This window comes from Lissotriton vulgaris, chromosome 12, assembly GCF_964263255.1.
Source record: "Lissotriton vulgaris chromosome 12, aLisVul1.2, whole genome shotgun sequence".
Taxonomy (NCBI): Eukaryota; Metazoa; Chordata; class Amphibia; order Caudata; family Salamandridae; genus Lissotriton; species Lissotriton vulgaris.
In genome coordinates this window covers 85,331,880-85,355,974 of record NC_141700.1, presented here as the reverse complement: position 1 = coordinate 85,355,974, position 24,095 = coordinate 85,331,880, and the positions used below count along the sequence as shown (strand labels likewise).

At 44.8% G+C, this 24,095-nt stretch overlaps 1 protein-coding gene across 1 annotated transcript in view; it reads left to right on the top strand.

Moving 5' to 3' along the window:
- LOC147673404 (solute carrier family 12 member 2-like) overlaps positions 1 to 24,095 on the top strand; it is a 189,631-nt gene that overhangs the window by 158,762 nt on the left and 6,774 nt on the right. The window contains exons 23-26 of the mRNA XM_086947263.1: positions 2,029 to 2,140; positions 3,031 to 3,117; positions 5,690 to 5,825; positions 9,127 to 9,194. Of these exons, the coding sequence (XP_086803389.1) occupies positions 2,029 to 2,140; positions 3,031 to 3,117; positions 5,690 to 5,825; positions 9,127 to 9,194 (403 nt within the window). The remainder of the gene's footprint in view (positions 1 to 2,028; positions 2,141 to 3,030; positions 3,118 to 5,689; positions 5,826 to 9,126; positions 9,195 to 24,095) is intronic.

Here is a 24,095-nt window from a genome sequence, read left to right as displayed (position 1 = left end):
ATCAAACAATTGAGGACTGTGAGAGATAGAAAACTTCCATCCCTGTGAGTGCATTCCAAAGCTATTTTTATAGCAGCCGGTGTTCTTTACCTGTGTTGCTTTGCAAAAAATGTTTTCTTTTTTGGAATATTTCTGTGGGAGCAGTCTGAGGTTCCCTGTACCACTGCCTACTCACCTTATAATGCCGCACAGATTCCTAAAGGCCATCCTGCGACATGTCTCCTTTACGAATCAGTTATCAGCCCTTTTTTCATGGTTCAGTTAACTAGTCAATGGTTGCCAACTCAATTTGCAGTTACCAACGATAGAAGCATACCATACCAAATCACAGTTTGAAAGGAACCCCTCTTTCACATCCCATCCAAATTAGTATGGGTGGCCAAGCCGATTTTATGAGTTTGAAAACATTTTCTGACTCTTAAAATGGGGTTTTGCACATTACAAAAAAAGGGATTATGCCAATGCAAACCCATTGGTTTTGTGACTCACTGGGTTTGAAACCACATCATAATTTTGTACATCTAGCCTATAATTCAAGAGATGTCAATAAACCGCTGCGATTTTTCTAACAGCCATGACTGGCTGAAGATAAACAAGAACCCGCATCAAATACCAATCATAGCATGGCACAACACCAAAAGAAGTAAATAAAGCAGTATGCATAATTAACCCTTATTTACAAGAACATTTTGAGCACTTCAATGGTGGTGGGGGGACAAAGCATAATCTGAATAATGCCAGAAACAGAAGAGAAAAACTTGAGATACAACATATTGGATTAGGTATGGGAATGATATTGATTAACATGGTAGTACCTACAGATATTAAATTGTAAAAAACAAAACGAATATAGACTTGCTTACCACATTTGAAAGACGCTTGAAGAAATACAAAAGTGCGAGCTCACATTTAAGAGAATGTGTTCAGAAAGTCTTAAGTAATACGAATGATGTTCATAAAATGCATCTGCTCCTGGTTAGATATTGATGAATCTGACTCCCACCTCACCACACCCCATCTCTTAATCTCTCTTGTTGTCTCACTCTCACTGTTTCTCTGCCCACTCTCTCCATCTCAGTGTTCCTTTCTCTAACATGCACACTCAAACACACACACTCTTGGTATCTTTTTGTCTTTTTCTTCGCCTCTTGTTTCCTTTCTTACTAACACAATCTTTTCAATATCTATATCTCTAATTCTCACTATTATTTGTCTTTTACAGACACACTCTTTCTCTCTCACACACAAACCTGGACACCATAATCTTTCTTTCACACTTTTTCTCTCTTTCTTAGTATCTCTGTTTGACTCATGTTCTAATTTTTGTTGTCTTTCTCTTTACACTTCCTATTTTTTTCTCTTTCACCTAGGCAGTCTATGTCCCTCATACTTTCTTAAGTATGCATGCATCTCTTTTTTTTGTTTCTTATTCTCTGTATATCATGATACCTTTCTCACAAATACATGCACACACACACATACGCTTTCTCTCTAATTCAATTTTTCTTTATGTTCTGTGTCATTCTCTCTTTCTTTCTTGCTCTATATCTCTTCATGCTATTCTTCTACCGTTCTTCTGCAAGTTAGTATGAAAGGCTGTAAAGAAAGAAAACGGAACCTTCAAACCATAGGTGTGACCCACGGTGATGAGCGTAATGTGCACAATTGATACATATGGAGGAATAAAGTTAATATCTACCAGATAAAAAATGTTGTTTAATAAGTAAAAGAGGCACTGGTGCTTCCAGTGTAGACATTATTTGTTTTTTGTAAGGTTGGAACAAGAGAACAATGTGTGTGAGATGGCTTTTCCTCCAAAGTAAACTGCTCCCTTTCCCCTTTTCCCCTAAAGAGTTCAAGTAGTTATGCAGATGGGGTGAATTAGCAAGTAGTTTCTAAGTTCAGTCTTTGAGGAAGGCGATCCAGAGCTGCAAGTTATTTGTTGCCAGAATGTAATTTTCAGTTGAGTTCTCTCAGATTCCCAACTACATGTTCTTGATCAAACTCTTTTCCCTATTCTCTCTGAAGGATTAACCCTTCTAATTCCCTACCTGCTCACCACCAAGAAACAGTGGAAGGACTGCAAAATCCGGGTGTTTACAGGTGGCAAACTCAACACCATGGATGATGGCAAACGCACGTAAGTTTCTCCCAAGACTGAAATTGAAGTGGGGTTGGTGCTTTCAGTCCCATTAGAGGTTTATGCCCTGTTCATACTACAGAGTTGCAGTATTGACAGGGTTTTAGGACAGCCACATGAGATAGATTTACATACAATGAATCGAAATGAGAATTTACATTGGGATTAGGCTGGAAAGGTGGCATTTCTCTGGCTCATGTGGATTAGTATTGGATGTGCCAAGATCTTGAGCGAAGGATGCTTACTGAAGAGATGTGAACCTTGTCCCTAATAAAAACCAAAAATACTAGAATTATGAATTTGCCAGGTATAGTTGCTGGAACACCAGGTGGTTTCCTCATATCTAAGTATGGCATTTATGTGTTTTTGTTACTTAAATTTGAAATAACCAAGTGGACCTGAATTACCTTTTTCTGCTGGTTTTCCCTGATTAAAGGATGATCCTGTTGGTATTAACCACCTGCTCTAAGCAGGTAGCAAATAATCGTGTGGGTGGTGTGTGGGTCAGTGGTTATAGACCAGGTGCATGGAGGGCATCTGGGATAAGGGGAGCGATCCCGGTGGTGCTGGAAGAGCATGCACTTGTCTGACTATCCTCAAAGGGCACTCTTGGTTATTCATTACATACCTAATTTCTTTCCCTATCAGAATTGTCAAATTCGGATAAACATTTGACAGCTCAGCCACTGCTGACACACACATACTGTAATGATTGGGGTTGACTGTTCTTGACAGAGCCCCAGGGTTGAGTCTCCAAGACTATGCCACATCCCTATCTGTGAAAGTTGCTGATTCTGTTAACAACCCAATTGGTTTTCTGGGTGTTCAGTGATGTTTAGAAAGTAGCTTGTATTTACCATCTGGCACTAAACTAGTTTCCAAATCCACAGGATGGCGACTCTGCTGAGCAAGTTTCGCATTGATTTTTCGGACATCGTGATACTTGGCGACATCAACAAGAAGCCCAGTCAACAGAGGTACGTCCACCAATCAGCAGGGCTCTCAAGATAGCCAGATGATGTGTAAAAACTCAACCAGTTCAGGTTTTCTCTTTGTATTACTGCACCTAGACTGCTGTTTATCCCTTTCAGCACTTCACATTCAAGAAATCAAAGAGAAAATTCCTGAACTGGATGATCTACTTAAAAGGTTCTCTTGCATCCTAATTGAACACGTGACCCTGGTATAGATTACTCAAGAAGCCTTATGTTTGCATTCCATTTAGGTGCTGAACACTTCAGTCACTTAATTTTTAACCTAAATATGCATAATAAGATTGTATGTTTTTATGACATCTAGATATGGAGACAATTTAGGAGACTGTCTATTATCACCGTAAGTTTATTATGGAATAGTCAACAATGTTGTTTTGTATTTCTGGAGACCTGCCCACCCTAGGAGAGTCCTCAAGGTGCTCACAGCTAAAAAAAAAAAAGAGGACACTGTGAAAATGTTCACTAGAAGTAAGATTAAACAAACAATCTTGCATGACCTTTGATTATTGCCTCAGGCATTAATTGCAAAAGAGGTTGTAACTTTGATTTTCACAATATGTTTACCGGTGGTCCATACTCTGAACTAATCCCAGCATTCAGACTGTTTAAGATAAGTAGAGTTGAATTTCTCACACTTGATTGCATTACTACTGCTCCAACTTTCATAAAACACTCATAATCAAGAAATCAGAGTGAGCTTGTATAATGTTAGTTAAGCAATTACTTAACTATATTGTAGACATTTCATCTACTCAAGGGAGGCCCAGTTCTAGCTATGGACTTTTTGTATTGGTTACCTAATTAACATACAGCATGATTTATATATTGGCAGAGAGGGACCCCATCGCAATGGAGTTCCCTCCCTACCAACAGAGTGGTCTGCCCACCACATTTACATGTGGGCGGACCTTAGCATTAATCAGGCAGAGACTACTCAGAGTCCGCTATGATTTATCCCTCTCGACAGCCTGGGGAGTAAGGGCTATTGGAGAAATGGCTACATGTCCGCCCACCTAATTTGGATAAGCGGACATGCAGTCATTTTTTACTGTTTCTTATCGCAGATAAAACCTGGCGATGAGGAAGAGCAAAATTATTATAATGTTCCCCCCACCATGGGAGAAGGCCCCCAGGGCAAGGGGAGCAGTGTATTTTTATTTTCAAAAAGAAAAACCTAGCTTCGGTATTTTCTTTTTGAAAAGCAAAAGGAAATACTCTGTGCTACAGGGCTGTGTCTTGCTGTTGCTCCTCGTAGCCGAGTGTAAAAATGCAATGACAGGAACTGCCATCACAGCAGTTCATGGCGATGCTTTTATAAATGACCGCCTGCCTGGTGGTAATGTATAAATCTGGCGGGTAGACCGACGGGCCGTCCACTAGGATTAAAATTATTCCCTTCGTTTTTATCACTCCTCTAGAGGGTAATTGACAGAATCCAGGTCTAAATTGTTAGCTAAATCTCATACCTGAGTACAACAAGTGATTTGAGGAACCACTTTTGTTATCTATTCAGTATATATCCAATGTTTAGTTCTCCGCATCTAGCATTAAATTGAGGCAATTTAATACTTGGGGCACATTTAGTAGCTTTTACGTCTATAAAAGTCCTCATAGCCCATAATGATTAACAGTTTAGACGTATGCGATTGTAGCAGTATTCACTGGCTACCTCCAAAACTATCACCTCTACGGGTCAATCATTTAAAAGTAAAACGTCCTCTATATTTCTTTGCAACAACACCACTTTCATTTTTTATGATTAATTAGAAATATATTCGCCCATAACAATATTGGGTGTTGCCGTTGCGTGGGAGTATGATAGCATAGTATAATATGGAGTTATTCACTTAAAATAACACACAGATTTTTTTTAACACAATTTTATTTTATTTTATTTGCATCGAGTCATGATCACCTGTATGCAATATACCCGCTATGAATTGTGATGACAGCTAAAGAGGTACATGGCCGCTGGCTTCTTGGGCAATGATTTAACCAAATAGTTTACAACTACTCCAGTATACCTGTCAGACACTCAGAGCCCCACCCATTATTGCAACCACATTGAGTACTCTTCCATTACAATTAACTGTATATTAGAAAAACGTAGAACTTTAAAATCAACTAACCAGCCCACCGCGTTCCCATGTGGAGCGTAGCCCAGAACCATTCAGTACTAGATGCATCCGAGTCATAATGGAGGTTTCATGTGTGTCGCCTACAAGGATGTCAAGAGTCAATGGACAAACATTATTGCATCAGCCTATCTCGGGGTGATGTCATCCTGTTCCCTGATGTCCCTATATCATTGACCACTGATTTGTATGTGCAGCCACCTACCTACGAGGTGAGCTATCCTTCGATACATCGTCTTCTACCCTCATTGCTTCCAGCAAAGCATCACAGGGTTTCACTTGCTGCCAAACTTAGGAGTGAATAAATGTGTATTTGTGGTTAGGCATATGTAATATGCTTTTATTTTAGCAGCTTACTCTAGGCTTTGCCGTTTGGTCAAATAATGATAGTATTTGTTTTAATGAATGAATACTTCCAGCATGAAAGCCTTCGAGGACCTGATTGAGCCTTCTAGACTTCATGAGGAAGAGTTTGATGAAGAGACTGTTGAAAAAATGAAAGCTGCTGAACCCTGGAAAATCACTGACGATGAACTGGAAATGTTCAAGGAAAAGGTACGTTGTTTCAATTTCCTTGTTGGTGTTTACAACTTTACCCATCTTCCACATCATGAAGTCAAGCAAGACACTAAATAAATACCATATCAAGATGACAATAAAAATCCCTGTGAATCCCTATATATATATATATATATATATATATATATATATATATTCACTGAAAAAACCATAGTTTTGACACCAGTTATAGTTAGCTGGAAATTTTACTGACATAAAACCATTGAAATTCCCACGTTATAGTTAGTTGGACTCACTATAACTTGCGCGCCTGCAATGCACTGCTGATGACGTCACATATTACATCACTCATGACATGGCCAGTGACATCACTCATGACATCACTGATGACACCATCCAGTGAATGTGTGTCTTTCTGAAAAATAAATATGTTTTATATATGTATATGTAAAGGTCGATGGAAGAATGAATGTTTAAATAAGTGTCTTAATGGATGTTTTAAAAAAAAATGGATTGGTTGACTGGCTTATTAAGTGTATCTTAGTGAATACATATATTAGCGAGTATTGTTTAAATATTTAAATGTTTGTATCAGTGTTTCACTTTGTGTATAAGTGGCTGCATGGGTTGGTGAGTAGCTACATGTGTGTGTATATGGGTTATTAGATGTTTTTTTAGTATCAGTATGAGTGTCTGTATGGTTTGGTGGGGGTGTTACTTAGCACATAGATGCATCAATGACTGACTCACTGTTTGTATGTGTTTTGAAGACAGCATATGTGCAGGACTGTATGGGTGGATGAGTGTGTATATGTGTGTGTTAGTGAGTGAATGACTGTCTCACCAGTGTCTTTATCAGTAACTACATATGTTTTAATCTAGTATATGTGAGTATTGATGTATATGAGTGAGTATATGTGAGAGTGGAAGATTGAAAGAGTTCTTGTTTAAATAAGTATGTGTTTCTATAAGTGATTGTTTAAGGGAGTAAGTATGTGTAAGTTTCCTTAGAAGTAAGGTGGTAGTGTGCGTATAGCTGTATATGCAAATAAATGGATGTTCAATAGTTTATTTGCATGTGTGATTATGTGTGTGAGTAACTTTTGGATGACTGTCGGTGTGTAACAGGATGTATAGGTGTTTCACTACATATGAAGAGTGAATATATGTATGATTGACTATATAGAACTGTTGGTGAATGAGTGGATGTGTATATAGATGGTGGTATTACTGAATTGGTTGTTGTAACTGGTATGGGTATCTCTATTTTTTTGAAAATTTTAGTTTCTATTTTTGAATATGTGTTTCAAGGGTTACATTACACTGAAAGGAGGTCTGTTACAAGGATGGTGTCATCAGTGATGTCACTGACCATGTCATGAGTGATGTAATATGTGACGTCATCAGCAGTGCATTGCAGGCGCGCAAGTTATAGTGAGTCCAACTAACTATAACGTGGGAATTTCAATGGTTTTATGTCAGTAAAATTTCCAGCTAACTATAACTGGTGTCAAACCTATGTTTTTTTCAGTGAATTTAATAGGTTTTTTAAATGCTAATTCCTAACTATAACTGGTGTGAAACCTATGGTTTTTTCAGTGAATTTCATAGGTTTTTTAAATGCTAATTCCTAACTATATGTACTGCAGGGTCCCACTGGTAGACAGGTGCCATAATGAATCTACCCTGCTGGTAAAGAATATTTTAAGAGCACTGTCACAGACTGGCCTTAACTTAAATGAACTTACCATTAAGATAGTTACATTTTCTGGCTCTGCCAGTGCCCGGTGGCACGGGTATTCCTTGTTCCTTGCATTGCGCAATCCTCAGGACAAGGAATTCTTGTTTTACAAGGCATTTCTATTGGTTTGTGGCAGATGAATGTGGAAATGTCAAATGGCCCGCAGTTTTGTATCCACTTACCATGGATGGAAAACAGGAAATGTTGCTGAGGTCCATTAATGATGCACAACCGTACCACCTCCCCTCTTGCTGTAATATACTTAGAAGTGTGAATGGCAGGACACACTGATCATCAACACTTAAAATGCACCTTCTCTGAGGAGTTAGATCAACAAATGGAAAGATGCAATAGTTTTTGTCTTGAATTCTGTTCCACAAAGAATATTTTGTGTGGCTATTGGCTGTTCACCAAAGTCATGAACAGGTGGTACTGTTTTGGCAGTGAACAGGATGCCATCAAGTGAACTAAACTCACCGACCGGCATCCCCATTATGTATTTATGCACTCATTATGGGGGGCAAGAAGCAATCGCGTTATTTGGCTGCTCCTGGAATAGTCATTACCAAAGGTATCAGTAAATCGTTAATGTGTTGAATTACATACTTTACATTCCTTCAGCAACTGAAATCTCCAAATAAGACACCACAATTTATAATTCCGATGAGCCCTGTAAATAGAGGGCCCATCAGATGCATCACGCCACTGCCTTTGGAATTATCAGGCCTCTCTTTATCAGGGCCTTTTTGTATACAAAGGAATTTGATGATTTCATTCCATCTTCTGCACCTCAAGCCAATTGAGGATGCTCCAAAATGAATATCGATTGGGAATCTGACGTCTTGTGGCTTGGGCCTGGCTTAGTTGCGGATTACCAAGCCTTTGGGTCCCAGAGAGTTTGATAAATCCTCCAGGAGTTGTACCTCCTTCCGGAAGGGAAATTTGTTTTCCTTCCTGCACCGATTCCTTGCTTAGACTTGCTAGGGTCCAAGAGGGTGGTCCAATGGACAGCATCCCAAGAACCTTACACTTGTCTCTACTCAGACCTTTCAGGATCAGCATATGCTCTGGAAACTTTCAGACTTTACATTCATCCTCATACCTTCATCTTTCTCTAATCCAATCAAAGAAGTCCCTGTCAATCATCCTGAAATTGTCCTCTTTAATGACCACAGATACCACTTTTCCTTCCTAAGTAGCAGTGCATTGTTAGAAGCAGACTTCTCCTCTGGAAGGTTTATATCAATGTTCTTTAGGTCAATTGTGTTAATTTACTCTAGATTGTTATAATTGCCTTTATATTGACTGTGGACCTTACTTTCTTCTTTCTTTCTCTAATTGAGCTTCCTTAAGCTCAGGGGGTTGTGTAAACTAATTAAATCACATTTCTCTCTCATGTTTAGTATGCTTGTGGCTAGCAGTGCAGGACCTAAAATAATAATAATAATAATCATAATAATTGATAAAGTTGATTTCAGCTATCCTCCGCAAAGCATACTTTGTGTCTTGCAGTATGGAGTGAACCAAAGATGGTCCATTTCTATAGATGAATGGGTTGTGTCTCTGTTTTAAACGTTGCTGTCTCTTGACTTTCAGACTCACCGTCAGGTCCGCTTGAATGAGCTGCTCCAGGAACATTCCTCTTCTGCGAATCTAATTGTCATGTGAGTAGTAGTCTTTCTAAACAATTAGCTTTTTTGGACCCCATCACAAAATATTGTAATGCAACCCTGAAAATCAAATATTTTAGCATATACAATGTATTCAGTTTAATTTTCCAAACAACAGTATTATCCTGGAATGAAGCTGATTTCCATATAAATGTAATATAATAAATAATAGTGGCTAGGCCATATGTCTGCGCAAACATGTGTGTTCCTTATTTTATAAGTTATTGTGCACGGTGCTCTGAGATGAAATGACCACCACACTCCAACACTAGGAAGCAGTGCTCCCAACAGTAATAGGGAATTCTCCTGCCGAGATATAAATTGGCAAAGTCCCAATTGTTCCAATATTTTATTACATTATCTTATTGTGGTCTTCTCTTACGTCCAGCAATAAGTACAATAGTGCAATACATATATACACAGTAAAATGTTGGAACAATTGGGACTTTACCACATAAATGTAGCTCAACCTTAGGAAGTACCTTGAAGACAACTCCAGTGGTCTTAAGTTCCACATGCTAGCCTTGTACAATCGCCACCTAGCATTGAAAAATATGGGCAATTAAGGTCTAAATCATTATCTTCGAAGGATAAGCACTTTCTTCTAGGAATACTTAAATTATTACTCAGTGTAGTTCTAATTGGTGCACATTTTACTTGACAATGTTCTCCTCTAGTTGTCGCTCACTTTCCAAGATATTAGTTAGGAGGTTTAGGTACCAAATTCTGTTGTAGAGTTGCTTAATAATTGGATCCTGTGGGAGTGGCTGGCCCTTACCAGCCATGCACTGGTATCTTCAGTGAGGGTGTTGGTCAGAGTAGAATGTTATGCCAGGATTCTAAGGTAAGCTGTGGGAGAGACTGGTTGAGTCCTGGAAGCTGGAGTGTTTCTACAAGAATAAACCTTACACTCTATACAACAGCCTTATGAATGTATTCTACTTCATTACACTGACACTGAGGATGGGATTCTTCTCAGTCTCTGCTATTAACTCATCTTCCTTCACAAGTTCTCATTCAAGTGAGAAAACTTTCATGTGATCTAATAACAAAATCTCCTCATCACACATGTTTTCACTTATTTCCCCATTAATATCTCTTTCCAGCACTAATCTCAACAAGCAATCTGTGATCTTGTTCTTAACATTACATCAAATTCTTGTAAAGATATCACCCATTGGCTAATGCAAGAAGAATCAGCATCAACGTCCTTTTACAAAAACTTTCCTTTAATAATTTATGATCCATCCCTACTGTAAATGTATATTCCCACAAAAAGCTTTTCAAACCTTTAATGGTCATATTAATTCCAAAGCCTCCTAACCATTAGATGAAAATATGAATTAATCTTTCTTCAAATCTCTTGACATAATGTTTAATTTCTTTTCCCTCCCTCTGTAATATATCAACAAGACATAAACGTTTCTTGCTACATTCTTGCCTTAGTAAAACATACAATGAGTTCCAAAGTTATTTAACATAATTCTCAATGTGAAATCTTACCCTCTGAAAATCTCCTGGAAATAAAGTTGCTTTCTCGGGGCACTGTGTGTGTTTTTAAAACTTGAGTCTTCCAATTCTAGAGCTGAGGGTTCCTAATGTTTGCTCAGTGAAATGCAACACAGCCGAGGTGTTTTGTACTGAATTGGTTTGTCTTCAAAGCAAAGGTCAAGCGATAGTAGTACCATTGAAGATCGATCATGTTGTATACTTCTATTGCATAATGTTCCTTATTATTGGATCCTACAGATATTCATTGGTACGAGTAAGAGTAAATGTTACTGTAGGAAACTGGGTTTCTGTTGCATTAACCCCCCCCCCCCCCACTGTTTGCCAGACTACCACTGCACTTTGACTTGATGTGCCCTGGGTTCCTGCCAATCAGGCTCCCAGGGCCTGTGTTTTTCCCCCAAAACTAACCCAATTGGCATCCCTAGCCACATGTCAGCCCCTGATAAATGGTACCACAGGTACCCAGGGCACTGTGACCAGAGAAGACTCCTAAGCAGAGCCGGTCCTAGGCCTTCTGAGGCCCCGGGCGAAAGGGAAGATGTGAGGGCCCTCTAAGTCCCTTACTGTCTGCGCGAGTGCGCACAGTGCTTTTCCCACATTTCATATCGGGCCCCCTGCTCTGCGGTCTACTCTGCGGGGCCGGTGGCGGGGCCCCCTTAGCGCGAGGCCCTGGGCATCTGCCCATACCGCCCATGCCTAGGACCGGCCCTGCCCCTAAGGGCTGGAGCACTTATTATACCACCGTTAGAGGTGCATGAGCCCTGTGCCCCTAAAGTACCCAGGTCCATTCCTGGGCACTATAAGTGCAGTGCTGCCATTAAGAGTATATGGTGCTGGGAGTTTGTCATTACGAATTCCACAGCACCACAATGGCTACACTGAAGACTGGGAAGTTTGGTATCAAACTTCTCAGCACATTAAACCCACACTGATGCCAGTGTGGGATTTAATGTAAAATGCACCACAGAGGGCATCTTAGAGATGCCCCCAGAAAATCGACCAACCTCTAGTGACCTGACTGAGTGGCTGCCTAGGTTGCCACCACCAGACATGTTTCAGGACCCCTGGGTCGAGAGCTGCTGCTCTCAGGGCCTGAAAAAATGCACATCCTGGGACGAGGTGCCAAGTCTCCACCCCCAGGATGGGCAGGGTTCACGAAGGAGAGGCTTCAAAGGCATGCCACCTTTGTGAGCCTCTCCAGACCATTTGCTGCTTTCAGCAACTGGTCCCCACTGGTTCTACCCCCCACTTTGGGCGGGAGAACCGACAGGGAAAACAAGTGAGGAAGAAAAGTTTTTTTATTTATTTTTATTTTCAAAGGTTTTATATAGCGCTACTGGACCCAAGAGTATCAGAGCGCTTTACAAGAATGGTGAACATAATGAGATAAAAATTTGCAAATAAGCGAAAAAGAGTTACAGTACGATAATGCATTCAACAGGGCTAAGGGGGCAAAGAAACAGAGAGATAAAATTAAGTGGAAAATGAATATTAAAAGTTAGGAGAGAGAGGGGGTGATGAGAGGGGGAGTGAGAAAATGAAGGGATTGAGAGGGGGTGGGAAGAGGAGTGGACAAGGGAAGAGAAAGGAGTGAACATGTTCACAGTCAGTAACATTAGATACCCCAATACTTGTTGAGAAGAAGTACTTTGAGTTCCTTTTTGAAGAGAGGGTAAGAGGGGTTGCAGCGAAGATCCTTAGGGAGAGAGTGCCAAATTGTAGGAGCATTACCAGAGAACGCACAGGATTGGGTCTTTTGACATTTGAGTCTGGGTGGGATCAAGACAAGGGAGTTTGTGCTCCTCAGGGACCTGGAGCAACCTGCTTTGTGTAGTTTTGTTGTAAGGTAAAAAGGGGTGTTTTGGTGAAGAGCTTTGTGAGTGATGCAGGCAATCTTGTAGGTGGATCTTCCTTCTATTGGGAGCCAATTGAGATTTTTGAGGACGGGGGAGATGTGATCAAATTTTTTACAATCAGAGATGAATCTTGCAGCAAGATTGAGGACAGAATTAATCGGTGCAAGATGGATTTTAGGGGTGCCAGCCGAAGTGGCATTGCCAAAGTCAATCCTGGAAAGGACAAGCGATTGGACAACAAGTTTGAAATCGTCTGCTGGAATAAATGGTTTAAGTTTCTTGAGGTGGAGAAGGGTGAAAAGCGCACTTTTGGATGCATTTTTAATGTGGGGGATGAGATTTAGATTCTGGTCGATACTGATGCCTAGGGATTTGACAGAATTAGAGGTGGAGAGTGTGCAGTTAGGAACTTTGATGTCATTTATCCAGAGTTGAATGGGAAGGGAGTTGTTTTGGGGGGAGAAAAGGATGATTTCAGTTTTATTCGGGTTCAGTTTGAGATGGTTCCGATGGAACCAGGTTTGAATTCTGGTCAAGGTCTCATTGAGATGGAGAATGTCTTTGTGGGATTTGATCTTGTAATATAATTGGGTGTCAGCGGCATAGAGGTGGTAATTGATATTACCTTGTTTGAGGATGAGGGTGAGTGGTTCCATGAACAGATTGAATAGGGTTGGGGAGAGGATGGATCCTTGAGGGATGCCAAGTGAGACAGGTTGAGGTTTAGAGAGAAAGTGGCTGAGCTTGATTTGCTGTGATCTGTTATGAAGGAATGAGGAGAACCATTTGAATACGTTGCCATCTAAGCCAAACCGGTCTTTGAGAGTGTTGAGAAGGATGGGGTGGTGGACGGTATCAAATGCAGCTGAGAGGTCGAGGTGGATTAGTAATGAGGATTCCCCTTTGTCTAGGGAGTGATGAATGTCGTCAGTGATATTTAGCATAGCAGTTTCAGTACTGCATCCCTTTCTAAAGCTGGATTGGAAAACATCAAGGAGGTTGAAGGAGGTGATATGTTTCTCTAATTGCAATAGGACACATTTTTCGAGGGCTTTAGAGAGGAATGGAAGGTTAGAGATAGGACAAAGGTTGTTAAGGTCATTGGGGTCAGCAGTGGTGTTTTTGAGAATGGGTGAGATTTGACCAAGTTGAAGGGAGGTGGGGACAGAGCCAGTGGAAAGAGAAGAGTTGATGATTTTGGCCCATATAGGGGCAATGATAAATTTAAGTGCTTGAACCAAAAGGGAGGGAAGAGGATCTTTGGAGTGGGAGGAAGGTTTTAGGTTGGCAATGATATTAGTGATCGTAGATTCTGATACTGGACTAAAAGCACTCCATGAGGCATTATTTTTAGCAGGGGGGCTTATTTTCGGAAAGGTATCTTGTTGGGGGGGAGCAGGGAGGGGATGAGAACGATTGAGAGGTGTGGAAAAAGTGGACGGAGGAGAGTTAGGAGTGTTGGGGAGGGTGTAAAGGGTTGGGGTAGGTTGTAGTGAGAGTGGGAGGGAAGAGAAGCATAGTTCGATCTTGTTGATTTTGTTCGTAAAGAAACTGGCAATGTCTTCGCATCTGTCAATAGAGGCTAATATTTTAGGAGGGCCAGTGGAGGTTTTTTTTTTTTGCAAAAACCTTTATTGCACCGTCAAATTACACAGCGGAACGCCTACAACCCAACGGGCCGGCCGCTATAGTAGTCTTTAGATCAGATGGCAACGGTGAACATTCAATAGTCCACTTTCCGTAGTATAAACGGTAGTACAGCTGCCGAAGGGAAAAGGTGCAGTACAAGCATAAGTCATTTCAAAGAGTATTGGTTTTTGGTGCATTTTTTGTTTTTTATCCCCCTCCCCCCCCTGAACAACAGGAAAACGAAATAACTGTTAGGAATATCAAAGCGGTCATGTAAACAACAATATCGTGCTTATGTAGCATCTTATCAAGACGTCATCACCAGAGTCCCTCCCATTCCCGCAATCTGATCCCAGTTACTATATATTTGCCATTGTGGACATCTCTCTCAAGTAGTGACCCCCAAAATCCACCCATGGGTTCCCTGCACACCAATATGGTTGAGTGTCTCCACCCCGCCTCCGGCGCTCTCCTTCCCTATGAAGTGCGGTATACTAGCCCTCTGCCTCTTCCTCATCTGAATCATCTTGATCGTCTTCTGGCAAGGGATCACAAATCTCCCCCCTATATACATTCCATTTGGTCCAAATTTTATTCCACTTCCCCAGGCAGGCACGATTGGAGTATACCGCCCTTTCCGTTATCATTACTTTATCCATATTCCGACACCATACCGACTTGGTTGGTACCTCCGCCACTCCCCATTTTTGTGCGATATCCCATTTCGCTATAATCAACCCCACTGTGACCCAGAGTTGACCATGTCTAGAAATATCTGTAGGCTCCCACACGTTTAAAAGGCACCTTTTTGGTTCTGGCAACAATGATGTTTCTAGCGTTTGTGAAATCGTTCGCAGTATTTGTCTCCAATATTCCTGGATCCGGGGGCATTCCCATATGGTGTGAAAAAAGGTACCCTCCTCCCCGCACCCACGCAGGCAGTAAGGGTGTTGTGTCCGGTGAATACGATGTAGCATTTACCTTGTGTAGTACACTCTGTGCAAAATTTTTAATTGAACTAATCGCAGCCACGCTGAGATGCCCACTTCCTTAGGTGAAGCTAGTGCCTCATTCCACTCCTGCTCGTCCATCTCACTGGTGTCCCCCTTCCATTTCTCCTTCAAGGGCAGTGTTGGGTCTGGTAGGTTATTAAGAAGTTTGCAGTACGTAAGGGATGTAGCGCGTTCGACCATGAAATCCGTAAGGAGGCGGTCTTCCAGCGGGGAAGATTCGGGCAGGGCATTGTCTGCGGGCAAGGCCGTTAATAGTGCGTGGCGGATCTGGACATATCTGTAGAGCTCCCTGTCACTGAGCTCGTATAGTTCTTTCAGTCTCTGGAAGGGTATCACCCCACCCCTCTCCCAAAGATCGCCCACTGTGGAAATTCCTATTGTGTCCCAGTGTGAGAAACCCTTGCTGTTTCTCATGTTGCCGAGGATTTGAGAGTCCCACAGCGGGGTGAGCTTGGTAATTCTACCTTTCCAACCCAGGGCCGCCGTCGCTGTGTGCCAGATTGCTACCGTAAGTCTGGTGGGTCCTATTAATGTGCAAGTTTTACGTTGGTCATACAATGGGGCTAGTAGACTGTCAGTGCCACGTTGTGCTCTATCTGCCTGGAATGCTGGCTCGGTTTGTGAAGTGTGGATCCACTGGTTGATGGGTTTGAGGTGTGCCGCCCAGTAGTACAATTTTAGATTGGGTAAAGCGATACCACCATCATACCATCCCCTATGTAGTTTGGATTGTGCAATACGAGCGGGGAGGTTCTCCCATAGGAGGTTAGATACTAATGCTGCCACTTTTTGGAAGAACCCGGGGGTCACCGAGTAGGGTGTATTTTCAAGGACGTAGAGGAAGCGGGGCAGGGCCATCATCTTGTAGAGTGTGGCTCGCCCCAAAAGTGTCAGCGGGAGTCCTGACCAAAAGTGTACGTCACGTTTGAGTCTGTCTAGGTGGGGTTTCAAATTTTTGTCCATGAATTCTGCTGGGTCTCTGGTGATATGAATGCCCAGGTATTTAAATGATGTCCCGGCTATCTGTAAAGGGCAGTCCGTGTCAAGGACCGGGGCCTGTCCCCTCAGGACGTACAATTCCGATTTGCCCCAGTTCAGTGAGTATCCGGATATCTTACCATGAGTATCACAGAGGTGTAGCAGAGCCGGGAATCCTGTATCCGGATTGGTGAGATATACTAGCATGTCGTCCGCATATAGGGACAGTCAATCCTCCCAGCCTTCCTTCCAGCATATACTCTGAAGGTGGGGTGAAGTTCTAATTAGAGTTGCAAGGGGTTCCAGTGAAATCGCGAACAACAATGGTGATAGGGGGCAGACCTGTCTTGTGCCCCTGCCCAAGGAAAACTCTCGTGAGATATGGCCATTGGCCACTACCCGTGCCCTTGGGTCAGTGTACAGCAATCTCACCCATGCAATAAAGCGGGGTCCGAATCCCAAGCGTGATAATGTCTCAAATAAGTAGGCCTATTCCACAAGGTCAAAGGCCATCCTAGCATCGAGTGCCATGATCACTGCTTGTGTTTCCACTGAGTCTGCCCGTGCCATCACTCCATGCAATCTGCGCAAATTTAGAGCTGTGTTGCGGTGGGGCATAAAACCGGACTGGTCCGGATGTATAAGAGATGGTAGGAGGGGCAAAATTCTCATTGCTAGAAGTGTGGCCAAGATTTTGGCTTCTGCATTAAGCAGCGATATGGGGCGATATGAGGAGCAGTCTTCAGGTGGTTTGCCTGGCTTAGATACGGCCACTATGGTCGCCGCTCTTTGATCCGGTGGGAGCGTACCTTTTCCCAGACAGTCCTTGAACATCTCGAGCAGATGTATACTGAGGGTCTCCGGCATCGCCTGATACCATTCCACAGGTATACCGTTTGACCCCATTGCCTTGCCTGGGTTTAAAGCACGGATCGCCAGTTGAATTTCGTCAGCGGTTATGTCTGCTTCTAACTCTTCTGATATTTCCGGGATTAAGGTATTGACCCTAATTGGGGCCAACACGTCTCTGGCCATCTCGGGCGTTACTGTGTGTTCAGGGGTGTACACTCGTTCGAAGTGGTCTGCGAGCAGTTCTACAATGTGTCCCGGGTTAGTGTGTATCTCCCCGCGTTCATCTTTCAATCTTTGAATGCCCCTCGAGTTCCCTTCTCTTTTATCGAGCCACGCCAGCATTTTCCCAGCCTTATCACCCACTTCATAGATCCTGTTCTGAGTGTCGGATAGGCTTTCCCTGACCTGTGTGCGCAGGTGATCGTTGTACATCTGCTGTTGTAAGGTGAGTGCGTGCAGGGTGGACGGAGTGGGATGTTGTTCGTGAGTTGTAGTCAGTGCCTGTAGAGTCAATCCAGGTCAACCAGCTCCTGAGCCCGTTGTCTTTTGAAGCCCGTGATGGAATTTATGGCTTGGCCCCTCAGTACCATTTTATACCCCTCCCAGAGCACCTCGGCGGAATGTACTGAGTGTATATTCTCAGTGTAGTATTGTGTTGTTGTTTTTTTAAGAGCTTTGCGAACTTGGGGGATCTTGAGGTATGCAGCATGTATGGGGTAGATGCGTTTACGTGTACGTGCCTGTGAGGAGAGTGTGAGAGTCAGTGGGGAGTGATCCGAGATCCCTCGAGGGTGGATCTCCATCGCGTCTATATAATGGAGTCCGTCTCCCAGGGTCAGGAAGTGATCGATTCTAGACATACTACCATGTACTGCAGAATGGAAAGTATATTGATGTACAACGGGGTGGAGGTGCCTCCAAATATCAACCAGTCCCATGGCTGTCAAAAATTGCTGAAGGCGGGGGACCCCTCCCATGGAGGCTGGAGTCGGGAACCTGTCAAGTTGTGTATTCAGAACTGCGTTAAAGTCTCCCCCGAGAATAACTTCCCCCTCCGGGAGAGATAGGATAAAATCGCCCAGTTTAGGGAGGTGTACAGAGTGAAGTGCCAGTGGGATGTATACTGAGACTAGGTTGATGAGTCTCCCTTCCCATTGCCCTCGCAGCGCTGCAAAGCAGCCTTGGTCATCTGTTTTGGTTTGTAGGGGGAGGAATTGTGTGTTTTTATGCAGTAGAATTCCGGTACCCCTTGAGCCGGACGTGAAATCCGAGTGGACCAGCATCTTGTACTCTCTTCTATTCAGGGCCTTGGTGGTCTGCCCTGTTAAGTGGGTTTCTTGCAGTAGTGCTACAGTGAGTTTGTGTCTCTTAAGTGCGGCGATTACTAGCCCCCTTTTCACCTTATCCCCCAGCCCTCTCACGTTCCAGGACATTAAGCGTAGGGAGGGGCATTGTGTCTCGGGGTCTACATTTCCCCCGTCAGTCGCTGGGATGTCAGCCATTTGGCCCCATGGGTCCCACGGGGTGCCGGTGGAGAGGTGCGGCACCCATGGCGGGCGTGCAGTTGTGCGGGAGGATGATGAGCGTTCTCATGGAGGTTGGATGCCTCACTTCATTCTCCCCTTCTGGGATTAACTCAGGTGAACATTTCGTCTTTTTCTGTGACCCAACATACAAATTCCTAACAGTAAAAAAAACAACCCTTCCCCCCCTCCCTGCATCCCTGCCTAACAGACTTTTAACTGCCCGCCCCCCCAACTGAGCAGAGTGCTTAACCCATCCCACAACCAGAGTACTTGCGTGTAGGGGGGAGAGTGTCTCCCCGAGCAGGCGGCATCTCTGCGTGCTCCTGGGGTAGCCATGCCAGAGTCCATGTGCAGCAGTCAAAATGTGAAGTCAATGAGCAGTGATTATCATTAAAACAGATCCCGGGTTAGGAATTATTCCTCTCCTCCTGCTCCCGTAAAGCTGCGGGAGGGAGATCTCTCCGCTCCTCCCCCACGACCAGACGTTTGTGAGCCATTTTTGCTGTGTCCTGCGCTTTCGTGATCCAGTCTATGAGTTTTACGCTGTCGACCAACAGTGTGCCACCCCTCCAGCCAGTCCCGTGCAGCATCCGGAGAGTCAAAAAACGACACATTTTTGTCCGCAACGACTCTTAGCCGAGCCGGGAAGATCATCGAGTATGGTAGCTCCTTTTCTCTCAGCGTTTTTTTAACTTCCAGGAACGTCCTTCTCTTCCTGGAGACTTCGGCTGTGTAGTCCGGGAAGAAGGCAATCCTTGAGTTCTGAATTTGAATGGCCGGCGCCACTCTCGCGGCCTGGAATATGGCATCTCGGTCCCTGAAGTTAAATAGTCTAGTCAAGATAGGTCGGGGCGAGCCCCCAGACTTCGGTTTTCCCTCCGGAACTCAGTGGGCCCTCTCTACGGAGAAGAAATTCGAGAGTTCTTTGGGTTGGAGTCGGTTTTTAATCATGTCCTCCACATAGAGGTCCATCGCCCCCGTGTCTTCCGATTCCGGCACACCTAGAATACGGACGTTGTTGCGCCGGGAACGGCCTTCCTGGTCATCCAGTTTATCTCTGAGCAGTTTGTTGTCTGTCTGTAAGCGTTCCATTGCTGTTTGCAGGTCGGAAACATCCTCGACTAGGGACTTAGTGACCACTTCGACCTGCTTGACTCTCTCGTTCATTTTCTGGAGGTCCGCCCGTATTAGCGTGACTTCCGTGGCCGTAGCCCCCACTGTCGCCTGTACCTGGGCTAATGCCGCCAGGACATCTTCAAGCGTGGCCTTTTTCGCCCCCTCGGCTTCTGTCGTTTTCCCAGCGTTCTTGCGTTGTTCTTGGGGTGGCGTCTGCCTTTCGTACGCGAATTTGTCCAGTTTAACCTGGGTAGTGCTGTGCTTGGGGCCCCTGTTCGACATAGTGCAGTTTGTGTTTGCGTTTTTCAGAGGCTACAGTAGGCTAGTGGACAGGTCGGGTCGAATCATTCACTCGTAGTAGTTGCCGCCCCGTGTGAAGGGCCGCAAGGTGGTATGTGCGTAGTTAGCAAAATGGCGGCATTGCGTCCGAGTTTCGCTGCTTCCTCCGCGCCCCTGGCCAGGTCCTGCGGGATTGTAGAGGATCGATGGACGTCGCGGGGTGTCTCCCGTGTCCTCGGGCCGCCGGAGAGCAGTCCGTAAGTGTTTCGGAACAACTCGCCCGATGGGCCGGGACTTCCTGCTCCACAACGCCGCCACCAGGTCACTTCCGGCGGGCTACAGTCTTGCCGCGACTCCGCTGCTTTCAGGCAGACATTAGGCCTTTCCTCACTCCGGTCTCCGTCTGGCGTTTCGATGCGAATTCAGGCCGTCGCTGACCCCAAAGTTGCTGCGTTGGTAGCCGCACGGACTCCGGGTCCGGTCCTCCCCTTAAAGCTCGTGAAGACACGGATAATTAGAACGGATTGTTGCGGGAAGCCGCCTTGCCTCAGGAGCCTCTCTAAGCTGCGGCCGCCATCGTTGGCTGCTAGCCACGCCCCCTGGAGGTTTGTTTTTTAACAATGTTAAAGAGTTCTCTAGGGCGGTTTCTGGCCTGATCAAGTTGTGATCGTAGAAAGGAGGCTGTCTCATTAAAGATATGTTTTTTGTACTGGGCTCTAGCACTTCTAAGGAGAACCAGATTGTCAACGGTTGGATGATTCCTCGAAACCCGTTCAGAATGTCTAAGGCTCCGTCTTTCGTTATTAAGTTCAGAATTGAACTAAAACTTAGGAGGGTTGCTTTTTTGTTGTTTGAGTTTGATAGGAGCAATTTGGTCGAGGGCTTCAAGAATAGAGTTGTTATAATGGTTAGTTAGGTAGGTGATGCTGTCAGAGAGAGAGGGGAGAAGTAAGTGCGCCTTAATTGTGGATTCCAATTCACCAGAAGGAATAAGGTGAAGGTTGCGTGTGGATTTCTTAGGTAGAGAGCTGATGGGGGCGTGGCGAGTCATGGATCTATCCATGGTGAAGAGGATAAGGTAGTGGTCAGACCAGTCTACCGGAAGAATATTTGAGGGGGAGGCCAGATTGTTGCTAGTCATAATAGCATCAAGGGTGGCACCTTTGTTATGGGTGGCAGAATGGCAGAGTTGGGTCATATTGGTGATGTCCATGGTATCATTAAATAGGATGACAGCAGGCTCATCACTTTTGTTCCTATGGATGTTGTAGTCACTGAGGAAGAGATTTTTAGAATGTGAGAGCGATGATTGAAAAATATAAGATCAGTCAACTCTTCCGTAAAGGGGATGTTATTTCCAGTGGGATGGTAGATAGTATGCAACCGGGTGGTGGGGGAGTCAGGCATAATGAGATCAGCGCAAAGGTATTCAAAGGATGAAGGGTCTTGTAGGTGAGCGAGCGAGATGTTAAGTTCAATTTTAAAAATTATGGCGAGTCCTCCCCCGGTTTGTTCGATTCTATCTTTTTTAATGATAGAGTAATCAGGGGGGATAAACAAGTCGAGGATGGGAGTGGAGTGGTAGGTGAGCCAGGTTTCAGTTAGGAATGCAATGTCAATGTTTTCACTAAGAATGGTATCAGCAATCTCAGTAGCGTGGCAGGAGGCGGATCAGCAATTGATCAGCATGCAACAGAGGGGAGTGGGGTTGGGCGATTTGGAGGGGGGACAAGGGGGGATAGGTCTAAGTTGTTGGGGTGGTCTAGGGGAGGTCGGAGGAAGGGGGAGTCTGCTTACTCCTAAGAGAACAGGGATGGTAGACAGTTGAGTAGGGGGGATAGTGGACGAAGGTGGTGAGGGTGAGGTAGTTAAGTTAGTGGAACTGTTAGCTTCAGAGGTTATTCGGCGAGTACCAAGTTGTGGCAGTGTGGGTATGTTGGTATTGTAGGGAGTGACGATTAAGCAAGGTTGAGAGGGCAAGTTGGGAGAGGCGAGGTGAAGCACAACCTCGAGTCCCCACCATCTTGAGAATGGAGGGTCCCAGCCAACCAGGGACAGACTCATGCCCCCTCCCACTGGATAGTGGCAGAATAGGGGGTGTACCTGTAACATCCCTAAATCTGGTCTTTAGGGGCACCCTGGACATTGCTTCCTCAGATCCAGAAACCACAAGAAAAGAAGAAGGGCGAAAAGCCGTGCAGAGCTAACAAGAGGACGATGCCCACTGACTTTGCCCCAGCCCTATAGGCTCCACTCAAACCGGCTCCTGTGAAATCCCGGTGTGTCCTGCACCCAGCAACCGCAAAAACCCCGGATGAACTGCCTGCCTTCACTTCAAAGACTGAATCTCTAGTGAACACCAGACTTGTTCAAACTGCAGCTTCTGATGTCAACCAGAAACCGCAAATCCAGCTCATTCTGCACCTGCCGAACCTGGCCCGAGCTCGAGTAGAAAAATACCACGAGGAGGTCCCCCCGGTGATCCTGCCTCAATCCTCCAGACGACGCCTGCAGCCGCAATCCAGAGGACCCCCTACCGCGACCAGAGCGGGTAAGAAAATCCAACGTCCCAAGGCACCCATGCACCCGACGCCCCACAGCCTTGTGTATCCAAACCAACGGTGCGTAAACAACCCTCAACATCCCAACTTACCCCTCGAAGTGGTGGTCGCACCGAGCCTGCAGTGTTTCTTTGTCCTGGAGATTCTCCATATGAAACAACAGGGCACCTGACCTCAGAACAGCATCCTGCACCCGGCCGCCCTAGTGCAGCTGCGGGTGCACCTTTGATGCTAATTTGGTCCCCAACTTGCCCTGAGCTAAACCCTAGGAGCTTTGCTCCCACAACCTCGTGGCCTGCTTGCCAGCAGCCACCGACCGGAGACCCCCTATCCTCCAAAGGATAACATTGAGCCTCAACAGTCTGCACCGGCTGCCCTAGTGCCGCTGAGGGTGCAATTCTAGTGCATCACTGACCCTGGGAGACCCCTGAGTCTAACCCCAGAACCTAAACTCCCACAGTCGTTTACTTACCTGCAAACCGATAACCTGTTTTTCCTCCGTAGGATAACATTGACAATTTTCCCTCCAAAAAACGGCTAAGTGTGGAGTTTTGAAAACTAAAGATATTCTTTAAAAGTCGTACAAATAAACAAAATGCATTTTCTCACCTGTTTGCAGGGCATATCCCAGTGCTGAATCAAGGCATTCAGCACTGAGTTAGAAAAAGTAACGTAAAAGTAACTTACCTGCAATTTGTTGACAAAGCCTATTCATTTCAATGTACAGCTCCAAAAAGTTTCCAAGTGTGGAGTTTTGAAATCTGAAAATATTATTTAAAAATCACACAAATAACAAAAACGCATTTAGTCTCCTGTTTACAGGAAATGTCCCAGTGCTGAATCTAGGCGTCTAGGACTGAGGTAGAAAAATGCACGCAAACGTAACACCTGCAATTTATTGAAAAAGCCTATTCATTCCAATGTACTGTATTTACTAAGGGGCTGGAGCCACCGCCGGCCCAGAGGATGCGGAAATTCCTCTGCGGACCCACCAAAGACCCACCGCCACATTAGGATGGCTGGTGGGTCCTGGTTTCCGTCCGCAGCTTTTCCGCCGCGGTTGGCTTACAACCGCGGCGGAAAAGCACTAATATGGTGACGGTGTCTCTCAGACACCGTCAGCCAGATTAGGATGGGCTCAGAAACATGCTTTTCCGCGGCGGCTTTTCCGCCGTGGAAAAGCATGTGTAACTTCACTGCGGGGGCCCATTGCGGGCCCCCTAGGTGAAGGGGGTTGGGGTCGCACATGGGGGGTACCTATGGTACCCCCCAGCATTTGTGTGCAGTAATCGGCAGGCACCGCACAGTGCCAACGCTTTCTGCACAGAAATGCAATGTGTGCATTTTTACCATTGCAGCGGGTGCAGCTTGAAGCTGCAGCCGCCGCAATGGTAAAAATAGAGGATGTGACCGCCAGGGTGGCGGTCACATCCTAATTGCACAGGAGGGACCTCCGCAGGCCATGCGGAGGTACCCTCCTACTCTGGGGTCGCGGACGGACGCAAGTCCGTCCATAATCCTAATGAGCCCCTAAGTGTTCCATACTACTGCTCACCTGTAAATCAAACAAAGT